General features: G+C 43.3%; 1 protein-coding gene across 1 annotated transcript in view; it reads right to left on the bottom strand.

The window, feature by feature from the left end:
- Window positions 1-19018, bottom strand: part of GAREM1 (GRB2 associated regulator of MAPK1 subtype 1) — a 105502-nt gene that overhangs the window by 15394 nt on the left and 71090 nt on the right. Inside the window, exon 3 of the mRNA XM_015414557.1 lies at window positions 12115-12245. Within this exon, the coding sequence (XP_015270043.1) occupies window positions 12115-12245 (131 nt within the window). The remainder of the gene's footprint in view (window positions 1-12114; window positions 12246-19018) is intronic.

Raw genomic sequence — 19018 nt, 5'->3', positions numbered from 1 at the left:
CAGTTGAAAACCTAGATACTGGCCCAATAAGGCCCATCTTCTTGCCTTAACCCTGAGTAACAAAAGAACACTCTCCCCTTTATCTCACCTGTTACTTGATTTCACTCCTGAACTCCCCACCTCTAGTTCTCATTGATTTCCTTACTCGAAAATGGTTTCCATCGCAAAAGTCCCCTGGCCATATTTTACAGGGGAAACAAAAACATTGGCTAGAACAGGCTAAGGAACTATACCATACCAGCTTTATCCTAAAATCCATAGTATTTACATCTTGCCTGAATTATATTATTTTAGTCTCTCAGGTCCCACAGGACTCCTGCTTTATTTTGTCAGGATCAAGTTTGTTTGTTCACCATCATTCAACCTTTTACGACTCTTCTACCACCTCCCAGATTTTGACAGAAGTGAGAGACAGATCTAGGATATGCTAGGATAAACAGCAAGGTGCCCATGTGTTGAACTGTGGTGCTTATGGCAAATCAACAGAAGGCAGACATCTTACTTGACTCTGCACAGACACCACATAAAAACCTTGTTGTTTTTCCTAGCTTCTGAATGTGGAGATGTGTAAATTCCTGCATTTCATGATTGCCAAGAAACATGGGCATGTAGATACCTTGATTCTAACATCTGAAGCCAGTAAGAAGTGGGGGTTAGAACTGGGAAAGCCAGGTTCAAATTCCTGTCCTGATATGATCTTGGGCAAGTCTCCTAATCTAATTCACAGGTTGTTGTAAAGGTAAAATGGAGGGGAGAATCATGTACAGCACTGATGAGCTCCTGAAGGAAAGGCAGGATGAAAATGGCATCATATACAGGGAAACCACCTAAAGGCTTCCATGCAGAGTTGCAATCCCAAGGCATGGCCTGAAGGCAGGTGAGGCGATACTCTGAAGCAAAGGAGATCTGGGTGGTGAGAGACCACTTTGGATATAAATGTAATAAATAAATAAATAAATGTCAGATTTGTTATTTTGCAGAGAACTGGAAAGTGGAAAATTGTGTACATTTCAAATACCTATTTAAAGGACAGACATGACAGAGGCAAAATGCAAGATACAAGGAAAAATTCACTGGAAATCTACAATTAATCCAGTATAGCAGGAAAAGTTGAGCCAGCTATTAAGCAATTGGAGTGATTTATCTTGTGGCTTCACAGTAGCAACTACACTGAAACAAAATGCTGGGTATCAGGGATGCCTAATTTATTTCTTAAAGAGAAATAGTATTTAACACCTTTAACAATAAGTAGATTAATCGAGTAGAGAAATTACAGTGTTTGCAAGATTTCCTCTGAACCATAACTCATAGCATCTAACTCCTTTTCAGCCGACTAAGAATACTGCAGTGAACTCATCTTTTAAAATGCCACGAACAGCCACCATTCAGCACTGTGGCGTTACTCTAGGAAGAGATGATTATATTGTCTCCAATAGCATCTTATGCAGGAAAAACGCATCTGATACCACTTCCACATTGTAATGCAATGGTCAAAGCCCTTCATTAACACCTTTCAGCAGTGACAGTTCACCACAAGAGATCAGGGTCCCAGGTGCTTGGTGTGACCCCTGTACTTACAGAATAATTAGACTGTTTTATATACTTTGCTAGGGTTATGTTTGCTCAGAGAAAAATATGTTTTAGAATCACGAAAGTGCTGTCAGTTAGGGACTTGGAGATTAAGGCCAAGAGCTGAGGGAAACTGTTGTTAGTTCACTTAGTAATAACTACCACCTGTTCCAAGTCACTTATTCCTGATAGAAGAAGACGACCAAAAAGCCTCACAAACACTTTTTTGAGCACTGTGCTGGAAGGAAGATATCTGTATTCTGGACTCACTTTTCAGGAAAAAAAGATGCGGATTGAGTTATTACTCTATCAAGATTCACTGATAAACCAGTTTGTGACTACAGGAATGAGTCTGGTTGATTCTCAGACTCGTGATCTCCCTCTCCCCTTCTTTCACCTCTCAGAAATTAATCAGTTCCCCTTTTATGACAATAGTAGTTTATGTCATGTCCATGCAACAAATTACAATTCGTTTTCTTTCCTCTAAACCAGGATTAAACCATGCTTTGGAAATCCTGGTTTAGAGAGAACTACCAATTTGCAGCTCTCCTTTCCTCCTGATCTCAGTGCAGCTCTCCATTGCCTTCCCTCCCTTTCCAGAACTCTACATCCTGTGGCACTTTCTTACATTCACTACACTCACTTTCATCCAGCCATGGCATGCTAAGGGCTTATAGCAGCTTCTTCTCCCTCTCCCTCATAAACTTCTTGCTAGTTCTCAAGATGATTAAATACCTGCTAGGGCTAGTAGCTACAGACCACAATGGGACCACTGAAAACTTGATAAAGTTCCTAAGCCTTGTGTCTGACCCTCCCACCTTACGTTGCTAGAAATGTTAGTTTGTAACCTGCTCTGAACCATTGTGATAGAGCATGATTCCAAAGAAAAAAAGTATGCTTCAGTCCTCTTTAACTGTTCTTTTTATGGTTAATAGTTGCCCGCTTAAACAGTATGGAACTTATGCCAACAATTTGAACTCATTTCCTAGATTCTTTTGGACTGACCACAATATATAAATTCAAAAAGATCATGTCTGGTACATTACAAATTATCCCGTTAGTAAAACTATGCATCAGTACCAGATTAAACAAACCGTTTGTCAAAAGTAAACTGAAACAGTCAGATCCTGTCAACAGCAGATGCACTATGAGTCCTGACTATTCTAATCTATTAGTTTCCTGTAACGCAGATAATGATTTTTCCCCAACACGTTATGTCTGATGCTTCTCGCACAGCATCCATTTTAAAATGTCAAGTACACACTTGCTACGAGCTCCTACAATCATCATCCATCCTATTTATAGATTGTAAAAGAGACTGTGGGTGGAATCCTGCAACAAGTTACACATACTTCAGTCCTAATGACTTCAATGGGGTGAGCTGAATAACGGATTCTAGCCAGTGAGTAGTCCAGGACCTTTACTTCACTGAGAGTTTTGCCACTGACTTCTCAAAATTTTTTCCAGAAGAGATGGGAAACCATAGAGAATGAGAATCTAATGCATTACAAATCAGCATGCCAGGGTCTTCCTGTCAACATCACTTAGTTTAATTTCATCATACACTGCAACCTTTGACCCAATTCCTGAGGTCAATTTGGGTCCTTGGTTATCGGCTGTAAAACCACCAAGTCGAAAGATTCATAGTCTGGAATGTTCAACCAGTAAGTGGATGCCTTCTGGCGCTTTGCAAAGTCATGCAGGAGATTCTCAGACCTGCACACCAGCCAATCTTGTGGCCGCAAGAATCCATACAGTCAGGAGCCCACTGATTGGCCCAGTAGCCATTTTCTAGCTGTCGAGGCCTGAGGTGCTCACCAGCAGGGTAAGTCCAGGGCCATTCTTTTTCATTTGTTCAAACCAATAAAGGCTGTTTACAGGGAGAGGGAAGTATTAATGGAGTATTTAGTTATAAGATGGTCTAGAACTACACAGTGGTCCGAAGTAGAGCAACCCGTTCTAAATCCCGCCTGCTCCATTCCAAGGATCTTGTTTTGTTCAATCCACTCATTCAATGTCTCCTTCAGCTGGATAGCATCAAGCTTGCTTAATATGGCTTACAAGACTAAGGGGCCGGTAATTATTAGGATCTCTTTTATTACCTTTCTTATAGATGGGCACTATAATTCCAGTGTTTCAGTCTTTGGGTATCCTTATTGTCCTATCTATTATAAGTGAATAATTTGGCAAGCAATGGGGTATTCTTTTTCAATTTAAAAAATATGAAGGGCAATGGGGGGCAGGAGACCTGGTTGCCCAGTTTCATTAAAAAAATTAAAGGGATATAGTAGGGTAGACTAGCCCCTAGAGGCAGGGAGACTACCAGCTGTTAAACCCCAGCTAACTTGTTCTCTCCCTTCCTCCCTCCCCCTCCGGGGGAGGGGGGGTTCCTGTTAAATCTAAGGTTTGGGTATTTTCCCCTCTAGAAGGCACGCTTGTTGGGTGCTGGAATTCTGGAACCTGAAAACTGTGCCCTCTTAAATTACTGAAACAAGAACCTCTCCTCCCCCTGAAACGCCAGCTTAACAAAAAGCATGCCCTATAAAAAACCTGAACCAAAATTAAAATGGCAATTTTTGAACATCCCTAGCCCAGAGCCCCCTTCCCATCCCCTGTGTACCACCACCCTCCTAGTTATAGCACCCTTCCTGCCCAGCCACCTGCATATCCCATACCTCCTTGTGTGTCCTTCCTCCACCCACAGGCTCTTTTCCCCAATGATGCCAGACAGTGGGTGACTGGGAATGCGGTGCTGCTGTGGTCACCAAAAGCACGACTACCATGCACCACCTGTATAACTCTCCCTAGCAGCACTGGGCAGTACATGCAGCCAGCAGCGTGGGTGGCAGAATGATCATAAGGGGACGGAGGGGAAGCGCACTGACAGGTGGTGAGGTAGATACATGGGCAAGACGTAGGCAGCAGTGGGCCCTGCTGGAAGCCCTGGGCCCTGGCAACTTCCCCACCTCAAGTTAGGCTGATGCCGGCCCTGGGAAGAACTTATCTCCCTTTGGGGCTTTACTGCCAACTGGGGCTCCTTCCATGCTGACTCCTTGCTTATCTCATTTCCTGTGTATGGGGAACACTGCCAATGCCTGCTGAGTAAAGGAGAACTGTTACACTAGAACACATAATATAATTACAAGAGGACAGAAGGGGTGACATGGTCTGTAGCTATTGATATTGTGTGTTCTAAATACCCATCACTTTTCTTGAGGTACTTAGAGGAGAAATGGATGATATTCCACAGACCTGTTTTGGGACACGGTCTCCCCCTCTGGTGAACCCCCTTCCCTTGCTTATTTGTGTGGAGTGTGTCTTGCTTTTTCAGCCCCAGTTGGAGAAGTAACAATGGGTTGGATACAGACTGAATTGACAATTTCTGCTTATTCCCCCCTTCCCGCTGCAGATCCCCCCCCCGATATTCCTCGGGGGGGCCTATCCCCTAGAAGCTACATTTTTGCAGGAATCTATGGACTGCAGTGAGAGGGGGAGGCAGGAAAGTTCTATTATACTATTGGAAAACTAAGTCAGGATCCAACCCAATGGAACCAGGAGTCATTTCCTGTGGGAGCGCACAGGAGCGGAGCTCTGGCAGTAAACCGCCCAGGGGGCGGGCACAGGCAACAAGTCCCCCCCCCCGCTCCCAGCAGCCCTCAGTCAGAGCAAGAAGCAGCTAGGTAAGTTGCAGAGCTCGCCCCCCTGCCCCCCCCAGTCCAAGACAGTCCAGTGGCACCTTGAAGACCAAGTTTTATTCAGGTACAAGCTCTCCCTCCTCTGCGAGAACAGATCTGCACGTTCCCCCCCCCCAATTGCTAGCAATCCAAAACAGTCCAGTGGAGCCTGAGCGGTGGGTGTTGCCTTCTGACACACTTTTGGTGATGTCAGGGGTGTGTGGCATTTGCAAATAAGTTATGCTAATGAGTTATGCTAATGAGCTCCTGCACGTCTTTTTCTATGAAATCACCCCTGAATGGAACACATGTGTGTCTTATGTCCAGGTACCTGTAAATGGTTCTGAGAACAGAACTGTCTGTCCTTTCTGAATTGTTAGCTTTGATTGTTTGTGCAAAGTACCCTTTCTCCAGAGTTCACACTAGCTATTCACATTCAGAGAATTTAACGTACACAATGTAGCCACATAATGTGCATCTTGATGGACACCTTGATAATACAATCTATGCACTTTGATTGGTGCTTACACGCTCCCTGGCTTTGTGCTGGGACTGGCTGTAGATACAGTTGTAATCCTATTCTTCATTGTGATGTGTTGGTGGAGTGGCAGGAATTGGCTAGGATACTGCAGAAAATCATGCAGCTTTGATGCCCAACCAGTGTGAATCCACAATGTTGGCATATTTTTGAGCTCTACCAGCACAACTGTGTTTAAGTCCCAACCCAGAGACATGACTGAGATGTTAGTGACTGAAGAGAACGCAGACTGCAACTGAAATAATCTTTTCCCAAAGGCTCAAATGCAACACTTGTCTACCCTTATGGAACAAGTATTGCTGCCCATAACCCACCAAACACTATTCAACCAGGCTAGCACAAGTCTAGTGCAAAATGTGCAAGGCCTCCAAAGTATCTTTATCTTGAAAGCAATCCTCACCAGAACAAAAATATAGCATAGATGTGGCTTTTTTTTTTTACCATCACTCATGATAAAATGAATTACACATCCAACAGTGGACATTCAATTTCACTGTATTACATAATATTTTATCCAACATTTGTGTATGGAACAGTTGAAGACTTAAGCTCCAATCCATTTTTCAGAGAAAAGCCAAACCAACCAATTCAAATTAACTTGTCTGTCCTCACCTCCTCAGAGCAGATTACCCAAGTAAACTGGCCACTAGCTTGGACAGGTTTAAAAAGAAATTTGCTTCACTTTGTGCTGAGCATCTATGGCCTAATGCTGAGTGAAGAGATGTGCAAAGTCTGTACATGATCAATTCCCAGAGTGATGCACAGAAACCATGAAGTATTTCTGTGTACTATGCATTTGGTGTTTTTTTTACACTGACTCCAAGGGATTCAGGGTGATATAACACAGTCCTTAATGCCCCTTTGCCCTCACAGTCATACTGCATGGGAGGTTAAGATGAAGGTGTATGACTGAAACAAGGTCCCCCAGTGAGTTCCAAGGATGAGTGGAGATTCTGAAACCTAGGCCTCTTCATTAACACTTACAATACTAGACATCTAAGTCTAATGTTGATAAAGGGTTGCAGTGGCTCAGAGGTTAAGATGCTGAAGCTGCAGACCGGAAGGTCTGTAGCTCGGCAGTTTGAGACCCGAGTGCCGCATGATAGAGTGAGCTCCCGTCTCTGGCCCCAGTTCCTGCCAACCTAGCAGTTCGAAAGCAAGAATTTGCAAGTAGATAAATAGGTACTGCTTCGGTGGGAAGGTAAGAGTGTTCCATGTGCCTCGGCGTTCAGTCATGCCGGCCACATGACCACTGAAATGTCTTCGGACAGCGTTGGCTCTTTGGCTTGGAAACCGAATTGAGTACCACCCCCCTAGAGTCGGATTCGACTAGCTTTCGAGCAAGGGAAACCTTTACCTTTTTAAGTCTGATGTGGCTGGGGAAAGAAGTACACACTATAATCCTTTAATCAGAGAATAGTGTGGCAAAAGACTGCCCACTCTCAACAGGTCTCCTGACATTGTACAAACACTAGTACAGAAATTTTACCAGTGCTAACAACACAGCTCTGTTTCGCATGCGTTGTAAAGCACAGTATATACACATTTCTTTTAATGCAGGCACAGCCCAAGAGATCCCGACTAGAGATCCCCCAGCTAATACAAATCAGAGGAACTCAGAGAGATGTGAAGGCCCAGGAAAAAGATCCAAAAGATCTGCAACCTGCCCCTCCCCATTTTTTTTTTAAATTAAGATAATTTACAGCATTAGATAGTGACAATTCTTATGCATACTATAGATCAGGGACCCCAAACTCATTGAGCCTGTGGGCATTTTTGTAGTTTTGAGAATGAGGAGTGAGTGCCATCAGAAAACAGTCGCCATGTCTTGGAGCCAAATCCCAAATGTTGGGAGTTTCCAAGCCAAGTATCCTTCTATACTGGAGGCCGCTGCTGCTGAAAGGATTCTTCCTGTATACACAAAGGTCCTTGTTCCTGGGCTCTTCTGAAGCTCCACCCTGCTCCAGTGAGGTAGATGAAAGCCAGGTCTACTTTTTTGCTATGGGGAAAGAAGGATGTCATGTGAACACCAGGAAATACATTGGTGGTCAGCATGGTGCCAGCCCATGAACACAGCATTCGAGATCACGGCTGTAAACTTATTTTCATGGATAGGTTTATGGTTTAAGTCTGAATAAGATCAGCAACAATACACTACAATTATAATACACTGTTAAAGAGTTGAGTGTTTTCAGCGTTATTAAATTTAATTTGATATCCAAATATATAGTCACAACAGGATTCCTGCATAAGACTGTTGTACTAAGTTCTAATTGTACTAAGTTATAAATACTGCAGTAGTAGAACATCCTCACTGACCCATGAACACTGCTCCATCCTACCCTCCAAGGCATCTAAGCACTAGTGGCTGCCTGAGTCTCCTAAGCAACACACCACTCTCCCAGCTTTTCCAACCCAGAGAGGGGTGTTCTCTCTCTCTCTCTGTTCTGCTGCCACCAACTGGCCTTCGTAGGGGTTATCTACTGGAGGACCAGTGCTTTCAGCTTCCCTTCCTTAATGCCCCATCTTGTGCCAATAATTCACACTATTCAGCAACAGGTTACCATGGGGACAGCTTATTGCATTTGTGTACTACTGGGGAATTTGCCAACTGTCCACCTCCCTTCTTCTGGCACCCATTTTAAATAGTGCATTTGAACAGTGAAAGTCTATGTGGTACAACTACCAGCATTCAAAATTATAAAGCATTTATTAAAATGTCCACATACATACTCAGTACAGCAACAGACTGAGCAAGGAATCCAAAAGAAAGGTGTAAGCACACAGTTCCTCTGTCCCTCATTCTGTACACACCCTAGCTGATGTTATGCTAAGGCAGGCTCTTTAACTTAGAAGTTAGTAAAGGTAAAGGTTCCTTTGCTCGAAAGCCAGTCGAATCCGACTCTAGGGTTGCGGTGCTTGTCACCGTTTCAAAGCCGAAGAGCCAGCGCTGTCTGAAGACATTTCCACGGTCATGTGGCCGGCATGACTAAACACCAAGGTGCACGGAACGCTGTTACCTTCCCACTGAAGTGATACCTATTTATCTACTTGTAATTTCTTGCTTTCGAACTGCTAGGTTGGCAGGAGCTGGAACTAAAGATGTGAGCTCACTCTATCATGCAGCACACTCAGGTCTCGAACTGCTGAACTACCGACCTTCCACAGCCTGCAGTTCAGCGTCTTAACCACTTGAGCCACCGCAGCTCCAAACTTAGAAGTTACAGTATTCTAAAAGCTTTCTGTTACCTTGGTGTCTTTTACTCAGGCAGCCAGCCCTTTGTTTCTCCTCCACAAGGGCAATGGCAAACTTCAACTGGAGCCCTCATGTGAGAACGCTTTCTCCCTAGATGGACTCAGCCAAAGAGAACTTCCCCCTCAATGCCAAGGGGTTTTATTATCTATGTTTGCCTAGCCCCCTGTGGGACAAAGAAACCTTTCTTGCAGTCTCCAGGAAGATATATTCTAGCCCAGGGGTGTCAAACCTGCAGCCCATGGGCCAGAACTGGCCCACCCAGGCCTTTAATCTGGCCTGGGAGTGGGACTATCTTCTCTCCCCACTCCCCTGCCCAACCTTGTTGCTCTCAGCTTGAGCTGCATGGGAGTATAAAGAGCAGAGAGCTGCCCCTGAAAGCAGAAAGCAAGAAGCTCCCAGTCTCCGTAGTCCTCATCGCAGGTAGGAGCTGGGTGGGGGGTCCTGCTGTGATCCTTATGCTTCTGTTTTATTTTATTTTAAAACTGGCTTTCCAGTTTAGGCAGACACATTTTAAGGGTGTGTGTGGGGGGGCAGGTTTGGGACCAGCCAGGGTTAAAATATAGAGTTCTGCAAACTCAAGGGACTCCACACACCCTTCTAATGTGAAGCTCCAATGGAATAATAGCAGAACAAGTGTTGAAGAGGACACCCAAAATTATTATCTCAAACCACCTTGTAACCCCCCCCCCCCAACCTGGGACAGCCACTGCCACAGAGTAGACTGGGGGGGGGGGAGAAGCTTGCAATGCTCAGCTGTTTCATGTTCTTCCCCTGGGTCCTAGGCTCAGACCATTACATTTGTTTAGGACTAACCGCAGTTATAATACAGAGTTAAACAAACTCAAGGAACTTCAGTTTTGCAGAAAAATATTAGCCCCTAATGTGGGGCTCCAATGGAATAGCTGCTATAATATCTTTAACTGTGTTTTTCAGTATATCTCTGCTACCTGGTATTACAGTTTACGACAAGCATGGCCCGGCCCAACAAAGTCCAATTTATGTCAAATCCGGTCCTCATATGAAATGAGTTCAACACCCCTGTTCTATCCTCTTTCTCCTCCCAAGTCTGTTTCCTTCTAGCTGTCAGTTTCTAGAAGGTTTGGTATAGTGGTTACTGCGTGGACTCTAATCTGGGAGAACCGGGTTTGGTTCCCCATGCCTCCACTTGCAGCTGCTGGATTACCTTGGGCAAGCCATAGTGCTAAAAAGAGCTGTCCTTGAAAGAGCAGTTTTTGAAAGAGCTCTTTCAGCCCCACCTACCTCACAGGGTGCCTGTTGTGGGGAGGGGAAGAGAAAGGAGTTTGTAAACTGCTCTAAAATCCAATCTCCTCCCCCTCCCACTCCTTCTAGCTGGAGTGGTGCATTTCATTGTTTCCAGCCAGGGAGTGCGCATGCGCATGGAACGCTCTGTAGCTGACCTCGCCGCCGCCAAGCCCGGCAAAGGGGGGGGAGGACTGGCCTCTCCGCCTCCGCGCCGGGCGGGGGGAGGACTGGCCTCGCCGCCGCTGCCGCCGAGCCCGGCAAAGGGGGGGGGAGGACCGGCCTCGCCGCTGCCGCCTCCTCGGGGAGATTGAGTGGGGGGATGGAGGAGACGGAGCTCTTCTCCCCCCCCACGAGTATCACGGGTCCCCGTCTTGTTAGCATTTCTAAAACATTGCTGCATGAGGCTAGAGAGCAATTGACTCCCCCCACCTCCTGTGCCAAGAGAGAGAAAACTTTTTTAAAACTTAAGGTGAAAGTACTGTACAGCCCAAACCTCCAAATGACAACATATTTATCCACAGTTGCATTTTACACTGTTAAAGCAGTACAAGCACTTTAGGTTTGATACAAAAATAAATACTGGATGTATTTCAATTTCCCCTCAAATTTCCATTTTTTCTCTGAAAATACAGGGAAAAATGGTTTTCCCACAACTTCAAAATTTCCAGAACTTCTATATATCCTCCCTACGACAACATAAGCCTGGTGAAAGTGCTGAATTCTATCTTTCTCCTGAATTGCATTCGTAGATAGAAAAGTGAAGGACATGGATTGATAGGAAGCAGTAAAATCCTAATACGACTCTCTCTGAATCAAGCCTTGTCAGTTTCAATCCATTTGCGCCAAAATTTCAAGATTTCACCTTGCCCATTTTACTGAAATACAACAAACTCTTCAAGTGAAATACCAAGAACACAGGAGCCACATCCAATATGGTGGTTATCAATATATATGACCACACTATATGATCATACTATACCTGCACATTCCTAGAAAACTAACTTGTGTTCTTTCTGAAGTCTCAGATGCAGTTGAAAGTAGCTGGTTCCATCTGTCAAGGGCTCATTTTAACCAATATATTTCAGCTACATTCAGGACGAACTTGGAAACTGCTCAAAGATGGAGCAATGGGACCCCAATAAATAGAACCAAGTGAGCAAAGAGTGGCACATTCTACAAACACTGCAGCCAGAATTTATGTGGGCATTTTCAGATACTGCCCAGTCTAAAACTGTTACAAAGCTTGCTATTTAGATAGTCGTAAAAGGATCCATTTTGCTTTCATATCACTTCATTCTGCTTGGGTGCCACGCCAATTTAAATCAAGACATTACAAACCTTTTCCTTTTCTACCACAATGGCACTCATCTTCAGTCATTCAAGCTGAAAGAGTTGAAAGAGCTTCCCAGGCTACACAGAGACCATATCTACTGTGATGAAGACATTCTGAAGAGTGAATGAAACAGCTGCTTCCTTACCAAAGAAAATCTAAGGGGTCAGAGAAAGGGAAGGAGCACAACAAAAGGACCTCTGTATAAAGCTTAGAAGCAATATTTCCAATTAGACAGACCAAATAAGAATATTGCTTATCAGAGGTGGTTCCCCCCCTATAGAAAGGCCTTCATTTCTCACATTTATTAGCACATACTTAACTTAGTTTTAGAACACACACAGAGTGAGTTTAGAAACCACAAGGTTAAGAACAACTCAAACACCCCACATTAGTTTTCCCAGAGCAGACAGTTGCCACACATTTTTATACAAAAAAAAGAGTAAGTAATTCCATTGGGGATAAATATTTGTTTAGGGGCTACCTTAACGTTGAATGTTATTTCCTCCATGACGTAAACTCGTTCAGGAAATGCTTTAGCCACCTCCTCCACACTGTTAAAGTACAGCACTGGCTCCTTAATATCACGGTCTTGTTCCAGCAGTTTAAACTGCCCTGAAAACAGATGATAAATAGAAGAGCAGTAAGATATTTACATGGGATGGCTGTTTCTGTGGCAACTGCTAACGCACTCCCTGCACTATTTAACTTGGTCGGCTTCCTCCAGTTATTAACAGTTAAGCAATGGAAGAACAAATTGCACAAGACTTTACAAACCTGAAAAGGGGGAAGAGCTATGGAGCTTGGCTAAACCAGAATTAGAAGAATGTGTGTGGGCCGATGTGAAATTTAATAGAACTTACACGCAGTCTCTCTGGCAGCAGGCTGAAAGTACTCATAGATTCTCAGAGTGGAATTGTGAACAAGCTTCTGTATGCATAGACCATTTTCAACAGAACTTAAAAGTGTAACTTAAGTTACAGGAAAATACACTTGAAGAAAAATAGAACTGTAGACATTTATGAACATAAAAAAAAGTATTTAAGTAAAAAAAATCTATGTACATGGTGCCTTGTTCCAAGCATATTTAAACTGGTGTATTTTTAACACAGTTATTTATATCCTCTCTCTCCAACAGGGACCCAAAGCAGCTTGCAACATCATTCGCTCCTCTTCATCTTCTCACAATACTCCACGGAGTAGGTTAGGCTAAGAGGGTACAACTGGAGAGCTTTCCATGGCAGAACGGGGCCTGGAACCTGGGTTTCCCAGGATCCTGGTCTGGACACTCAGTCTACTGTACCATGCCAACATAAAATGCATTTCTCACATGCTACAAATACATGGCAGCATCTTAATCATGTCTGATATAAGAAAAAGATAGCAAAAGCAGCACCTTTGGCATAAGGGGACATCTGCATGAACATACTGCCAGTGATAACGGCCAGTATCTGGCAAACTGATTTGTTTGTACTAGTTATCACAATTCAATCATGGATAAGCTTTGCTGCAATACACACATCAGTGAAAGTAAATTTATCATGAATTAGATTTATTGGGTAATTATCATTAAAGAAGCCTTGCGGATTTCACCTCAACCCCTGTAATTTGTAGTAAACAATAACTGTTCCTATACAGATGATTAGTCTTAAACATGTACAGTATCAGTGGAGTGCACTGAGATAGTATGTTGTTTAATCTGGGAAGATACATACGCATGCCAATCCTAACACACAGTTACAAGCCTCGGAGGGTAGAGGCCGCTGCTACACATCATGAGAAAAACACCTGTGAGGCTTGAACAACAGGCTTAGTACTATTTCCCATATGAACACACGTACTTGAAATTGTCTGGAAATTTCATCTCAACAGACTAAACAAATTCTCTCTTTCACTCACTCACATACACACAAGATTATCATGATGACCTTAGAAAACCTTAAGTCCCCAAGAGTACTCAAACTAAGACTCATTTTTGGGATTTTGTAGCTATACATTGAACTCCCTCTGCATAATATATGGAACAGGCACACATTACTTTGATGTTGTGCTTCTGGTATACAGCACATCTGGACAAAATCCTCAGTACAGTAAATGTAGAGTTCAGCTTCTGTGCCATTTATTTATTTACTTATGCATTTCTATCCCGTCTTTCCTCATGGTTCAAGGTGGCTTACAATAATAGTTATAAACATTTTCAGTTTAAAAGCAAAAGTGAAATAACAAACCCCAAATCCCTCCCCTAGCCCCCTTAAAAGATGCCTGCCAAAAGATCCCTCAAAAGCCCTGGCAAACAGACAGGCCTTGCGGCGCCTCCTGAAGATCTCCAAGGATCACCCTCTTAAGGGAGCCCATTCCACAGAGCTGGAGACATGATGGGAAAAGGTCCAGGGTCTGGTCAATGCTAGATGGGCCCCCCGAAGTGGTGGGATGGCGAACAGATGGCTTGCCTGATGACCATAGCTGGCACACAGAGACATATAGAAGGAGACAGTCCTTCAGATATGTGGGTCCCTGGTTGTGAAGGGCTTTAAAGACATACCCAGCACCTTGAATAGAACCTGGAAACAGAGTGGCAGCCAATGTAGCTGTTTCAAAATAGCAACACGTGTTTCCAGTAATCAGGCTGCTGCATTCTGGACCAGTTGTGGTTTCCAGGTTGTCTTTGGAGGTAGCCCCATGTACAGTGTGTTGCAGTAATCCAACTGTAAATTTACAGAACCATGGATCAGGATGGCTAAATCAGCTGAGTCTAAGTAACAAGAGTGTTGGCGAATGAGATGCAGCTGATAGAAGGTGTGCCTGGCACTGCCATTTAACAAGCAATTCTTGCCTGTTTGATTATAGTTTTATATAAGAAATTATATACGGGCCGGACTGTAGTTTTAACATCTGGCCTCTACCACTGTGCTCAGGAAGACCACTGAGTGGCAAACCGTTTGGCTGAATTGTATTTCCAGCATACCATTTTATCCATCCAGTGTATTAGCACTAGCACTTTATGAATTTGTTTTACGGTATTTGAAATTTTAAACTGTTTTTATGTGAATTAATGGTCATTTATAGACCAATTATGTAAGCCGCGCTGAGCCCGCTTGCGGGGAGGGCAGGGTATAAATTAAATAAATAAACAAATTGAGAAAAGAATACTGGGATTGTAATCCAGATTCTGTTTTGACAAGAGACACCGGTTTGTTAACTTCTGAAAATCCTTTTGAGAAAACAGTAGCAAATACGCTGCCCGATCTCACCTGGGAAGACTACCACTTACCATATAGTCTCTGCCTGAGAAGTTCAACATGGCCACTGCAACCACTTAATTTGATGTGCACTTTAATCCTTAACAGAGTCACACCATTTAAACCCATTGACTTCAAAGGGTGCAACAATGCTTAGAATTGCACTCCAGCCCCCTGGTGACCTGTGATTTGCTGCACATCTTCCTTCTCAGCAATTCTAGCAGAGAGGTCATACTTAACATAGCCTGGCAGGAGCCTACAGACAGGTCACAACAGTCTAAAGCAGAGGTTATTTAATGTATTGTCTGCTTTCTCTTCCCCACCGCACTAAACATCTTAGCATTTTTAAGAGGATTAATTCATTGTTACAGAATTGTTACAGTTGTTCAGCAAACTACTGCCAAGCAACAGAGGCTGGGTGTGGGGTGGCAACTCCAATCTCCCAATTCTTTTGCTTCTTTGGCGGAAAGGACTCACTGCATTTATGTTATGTATCAAGCATGGGTCATCCCTGAACTAGTATCCGAGACTGGCTGAGCTCAGGAACAATAGCTTGCCAGGATTCTGGAGGGGACCAATGGGGAAGTAGTGTTGTGTAAATAGCCTATCTTTGGAAGTGGGGTGTGTTTGGGTGTGGTGCTTGCATGCTATTTAAACAGGGCGGCAGCCCTGGAGTTTGTCTTGTAGTGTTCCTGAAATCAGTTAATAAAATAGAGCTGTTCACTGTAATGCGTCTTGAACCCAGTATTTAATAATTTACTACTCCTACAGCAGGAGCTCCCTTTTCATAGGGACTCATTTTATTCACTGCATTCTGGCTTACTGGGCATCCTTCTGTGCCTTTCAGGTTTTGACCCTGCTCCATTTTAAACAGGCTGTGGTCGAAGGGTAGGATGCTGTACAGTAACAAGTTCCATCCGATGGGGACAGTTATGTAAACATTTTTTTCTGCTCCTGCCTGGAACTCGGAACACAAATGAGTGGGGGGGGGGATAACAGCTTTCAGGAAGCTGTTTATAAGATGTACATACGTCATTAAAATTACTAAAGGACTGATTTAAAAGATTTAAAACTAAATAGCCCTTGGTAACAGGGTTGAATCCAGCCAGCTGTTCTAATCAATCTCACCCAATTCCTTTCCTTACTACAGCTCCCGCCCCTCATAGCTTTTGAACACGCAGATCCCCAGCATAGACTTTTTGTGTGGTCAAAGGGGATGCCTGCTTCACCAGCAGAAAAGCTAGTTCGAGTGAATTGAAGGGGCACACTTTAAATGACAAATATACAATGACCACATGCATAAAAAACAGAATAACCAGGATGGTGGCATTCTAACTTGAACTTCACTTTCATTTTACCTACAGAAGCTTACAGAAGTACCCACAAGATGCCAGAGATTATAAAAAATATAAGATCCAGTAGCAACAGCAGGCCAGCTTGTTTTTCTCTTATACATCTGGGTATTAAACTGTCAGCCAAAAAAATTACAGGATCTCTGGCCTCCAGTGGTTCAGCTGCTCCAATATTTGGCAAGCAAACTAAAGGCCCAGACTGCTAACTGGTTCAAGACAATGAGAAAGTGTTATGAGCTCCAATTCCATCTTTGGACTAAATTATAGGATGAACAACAAACAGAATCCCAGATACACGTAGCCAGATATCCTGATGATTCTCTACCTCCTATTATTTCCAGAACCAGCTGAGCAGGCAATAAATTCCTATGGGTCTCCTAATTAATGAAACTTTCAACCAGGTACTGCTTATTTTGTTGCCACCTCCCTGGTTAATCTGAAAACAAAATTTAAGATAACAAGGATAGGCCTACTGCCAATGTGCGGTTGTAATGCCTGTATTTGAAAGGACTTCTATATTATATTGTACTTGGGGCAGTGAGGTGTCTTAGACTAGCTGAGCTGCTGTGATGTTACAGAACAGAACACTGTCAAGATGTGTACAATCCAGGGCAGGGAAAGCTGTTAGTTAGGCTGGGAAAGAGAGTTCACTCAGGCTCTAGTAACAGCAGTTACACATGGAAGACACAGTTGGAAAGAGGTCTAAAGACTAATAGGTGGGAGTGCAGGCAACAGAAAGAGTGCAAGGAGGTTTGGAAAATAATGTATGGCTGAGCTGGATTCCAGAGTTTGATTTGAATCAACTAGAGCAGGGGTATTGAACTCATTTGCTATGAGGGCCAGATTTGACATAAATGAGACCTTGTTGGCTGGGCCATGTGTGTCATAAAATGTAATGCCAGGTAGCATGATTTTATTTATTTAAATTTATATACCATCCTCTCCACGAGCAGGCTCAGGGTGGGTTACATCAGTATCATTAAACAATCATTTAATAACAGATTAAAACAACATAAAACACAGGTCATAAAAACAAAAAAAACAAAAACATAAAAACACAGAGCCTAAAACCTTGAAATAAAACATGCTTAAAACTAGCACTCTTGCAATATTTTGTTTACTTAACAGTCTCTGATAACGTGCACCTCCTGCTCTGAATTATTGTATCAAAATCTGCTGTAGAAATCTTGAGTATGCTGTTCAGGTGGATATCTGTAAGCTGCAAACCTACTTTGGATTTACTGACATTCATTACAGAAATATCATGGTCAGTGCTCTGAGCCTAGGACGCAGGGGACAACATGAAATGGCTGGGCACTGTGAGCTCTTGATCATAAATTCCTTCGTGTGCTGGTCAAGAACATGTGAAGACATCATGACACAGAGTGAGGGATTTCTGTTTGTCTACAAAACTGTAGTCCTCCCAGAAAAATAACTGCAACTCCTATGAGGCAGTGCAAGAATAGAGAGACAGCAATGTATAGTGCTTTTCTACTGAGAACAACTGGATCATGAGAGCATGAACACAATTAAAAAGTTGTGTTGCACCCAGGAAAGCCACAGCATAACTAGCTCAACAAACACACACACACTGTAGTAAGGCACACAAAAGCTCATACTTTGAGTCAAGTCAGCCTTTATTGGCATAAATTATCAGTACCATTTATACATTTAAAGCCAGTTAAAACTCATATATACAATTCTAAAAGAACCTTTGGCACAGCTTTAAAGCCAAGCAGAGAAACTTAGCCAACTTCTCTGTGATATCCGGACTGAAATCTCTTAAAAGTCTATTCACCTTAAGTGCATCAGAGCAAGCACCCATGCTGGTTAAAAGAGAGTGTAAGTAAGTGATCCTTAGGTCCATATACAAATTGCAGTGCAGGAGAACATGAGTGATAGCTCATACTTTGAATAACACTTTGTTGGTCTTCAAGGTGCTTTGTATTTCTCCTGCACAATTGAGGCAGCCGAGCAAAGGGGAGGAGTCTCAGCCAATGGAAGGGAAGAAAGGCTTGCCTTTGTTTCCTGTGTGATTGAGGGAGCCTGGCCAGAAAGCAAGCTCTGGCTCATTCCCTCCCTCCCCCTGGAAGGAGGAGGTGGAGGAGCCTCAACCAATGCAGAGAACAGAGGCTTGCCTATCTAACTCTCCTGTGCAACTGAGAGAGGCTGGCAAAGCAAGCTGGAGAAGGAAGCAGGAGAGCGCCAGTTGCTGAAGGGCCAGCTAGGAGCCCTGCATGTTTGACACCCCTGATCTAGAGGATACAAATATAGTAATTAAGAGAATGAAACCCTCTCCTTCCTCTGAACATTCCTGGGTTTGTACAATTGCTGCACTGATAGGTAGGCTGCCATTTTTTCCATGCAAAGAGAGATTGCAGAACTTCTATGCATGTTCAAAAGCAGCAGCCCTTTTGAACCACTATCCCAAAAAAACACCAAGCTTATGCAACTCGTTCCAGATGCAAGTAAAGCTATTTCAACTTAAGATACGTATGTGTACTAGCATTCACCTTTAAACTCATGAGAAAGCTATACAAGAAGCTGTGGGGCATAGCCAAATACGTCTGGCACTGGGGAACTTCGCAAAAATGCCTTTGTTTTTGAAAGTTTGTTTCTAGTTCAAACAGAAATGTATTCTCCACATAAAGATGAGCTTTCATGTGCAACCTGAAACACATTATTTCTTTAACAATGTGCAAGAAACAAATCAGCTCACTGCTTTGGAGGGGGAGAACATTTAATAGCAATGTTGATATGCTGCTGAACAAATTAAGTGATAAAAATATTTTGAAAT

This window comes from Gekko japonicus, unplaced genomic scaffold, assembly GCF_001447785.1.
Source record: "Gekko japonicus isolate JY-2015 unplaced genomic scaffold, Gekko_japonicus_V1.1 scaffold559, whole genome shotgun sequence".
Lineage (NCBI taxonomy): Eukaryota > Metazoa > Chordata > Lepidosauria > Squamata > Gekkonidae > Gekko > Gekko japonicus.
Note: the sequence above shows the minus strand (reverse complement) of the source record. Positions and strands in the feature narration are given on the sequence as shown.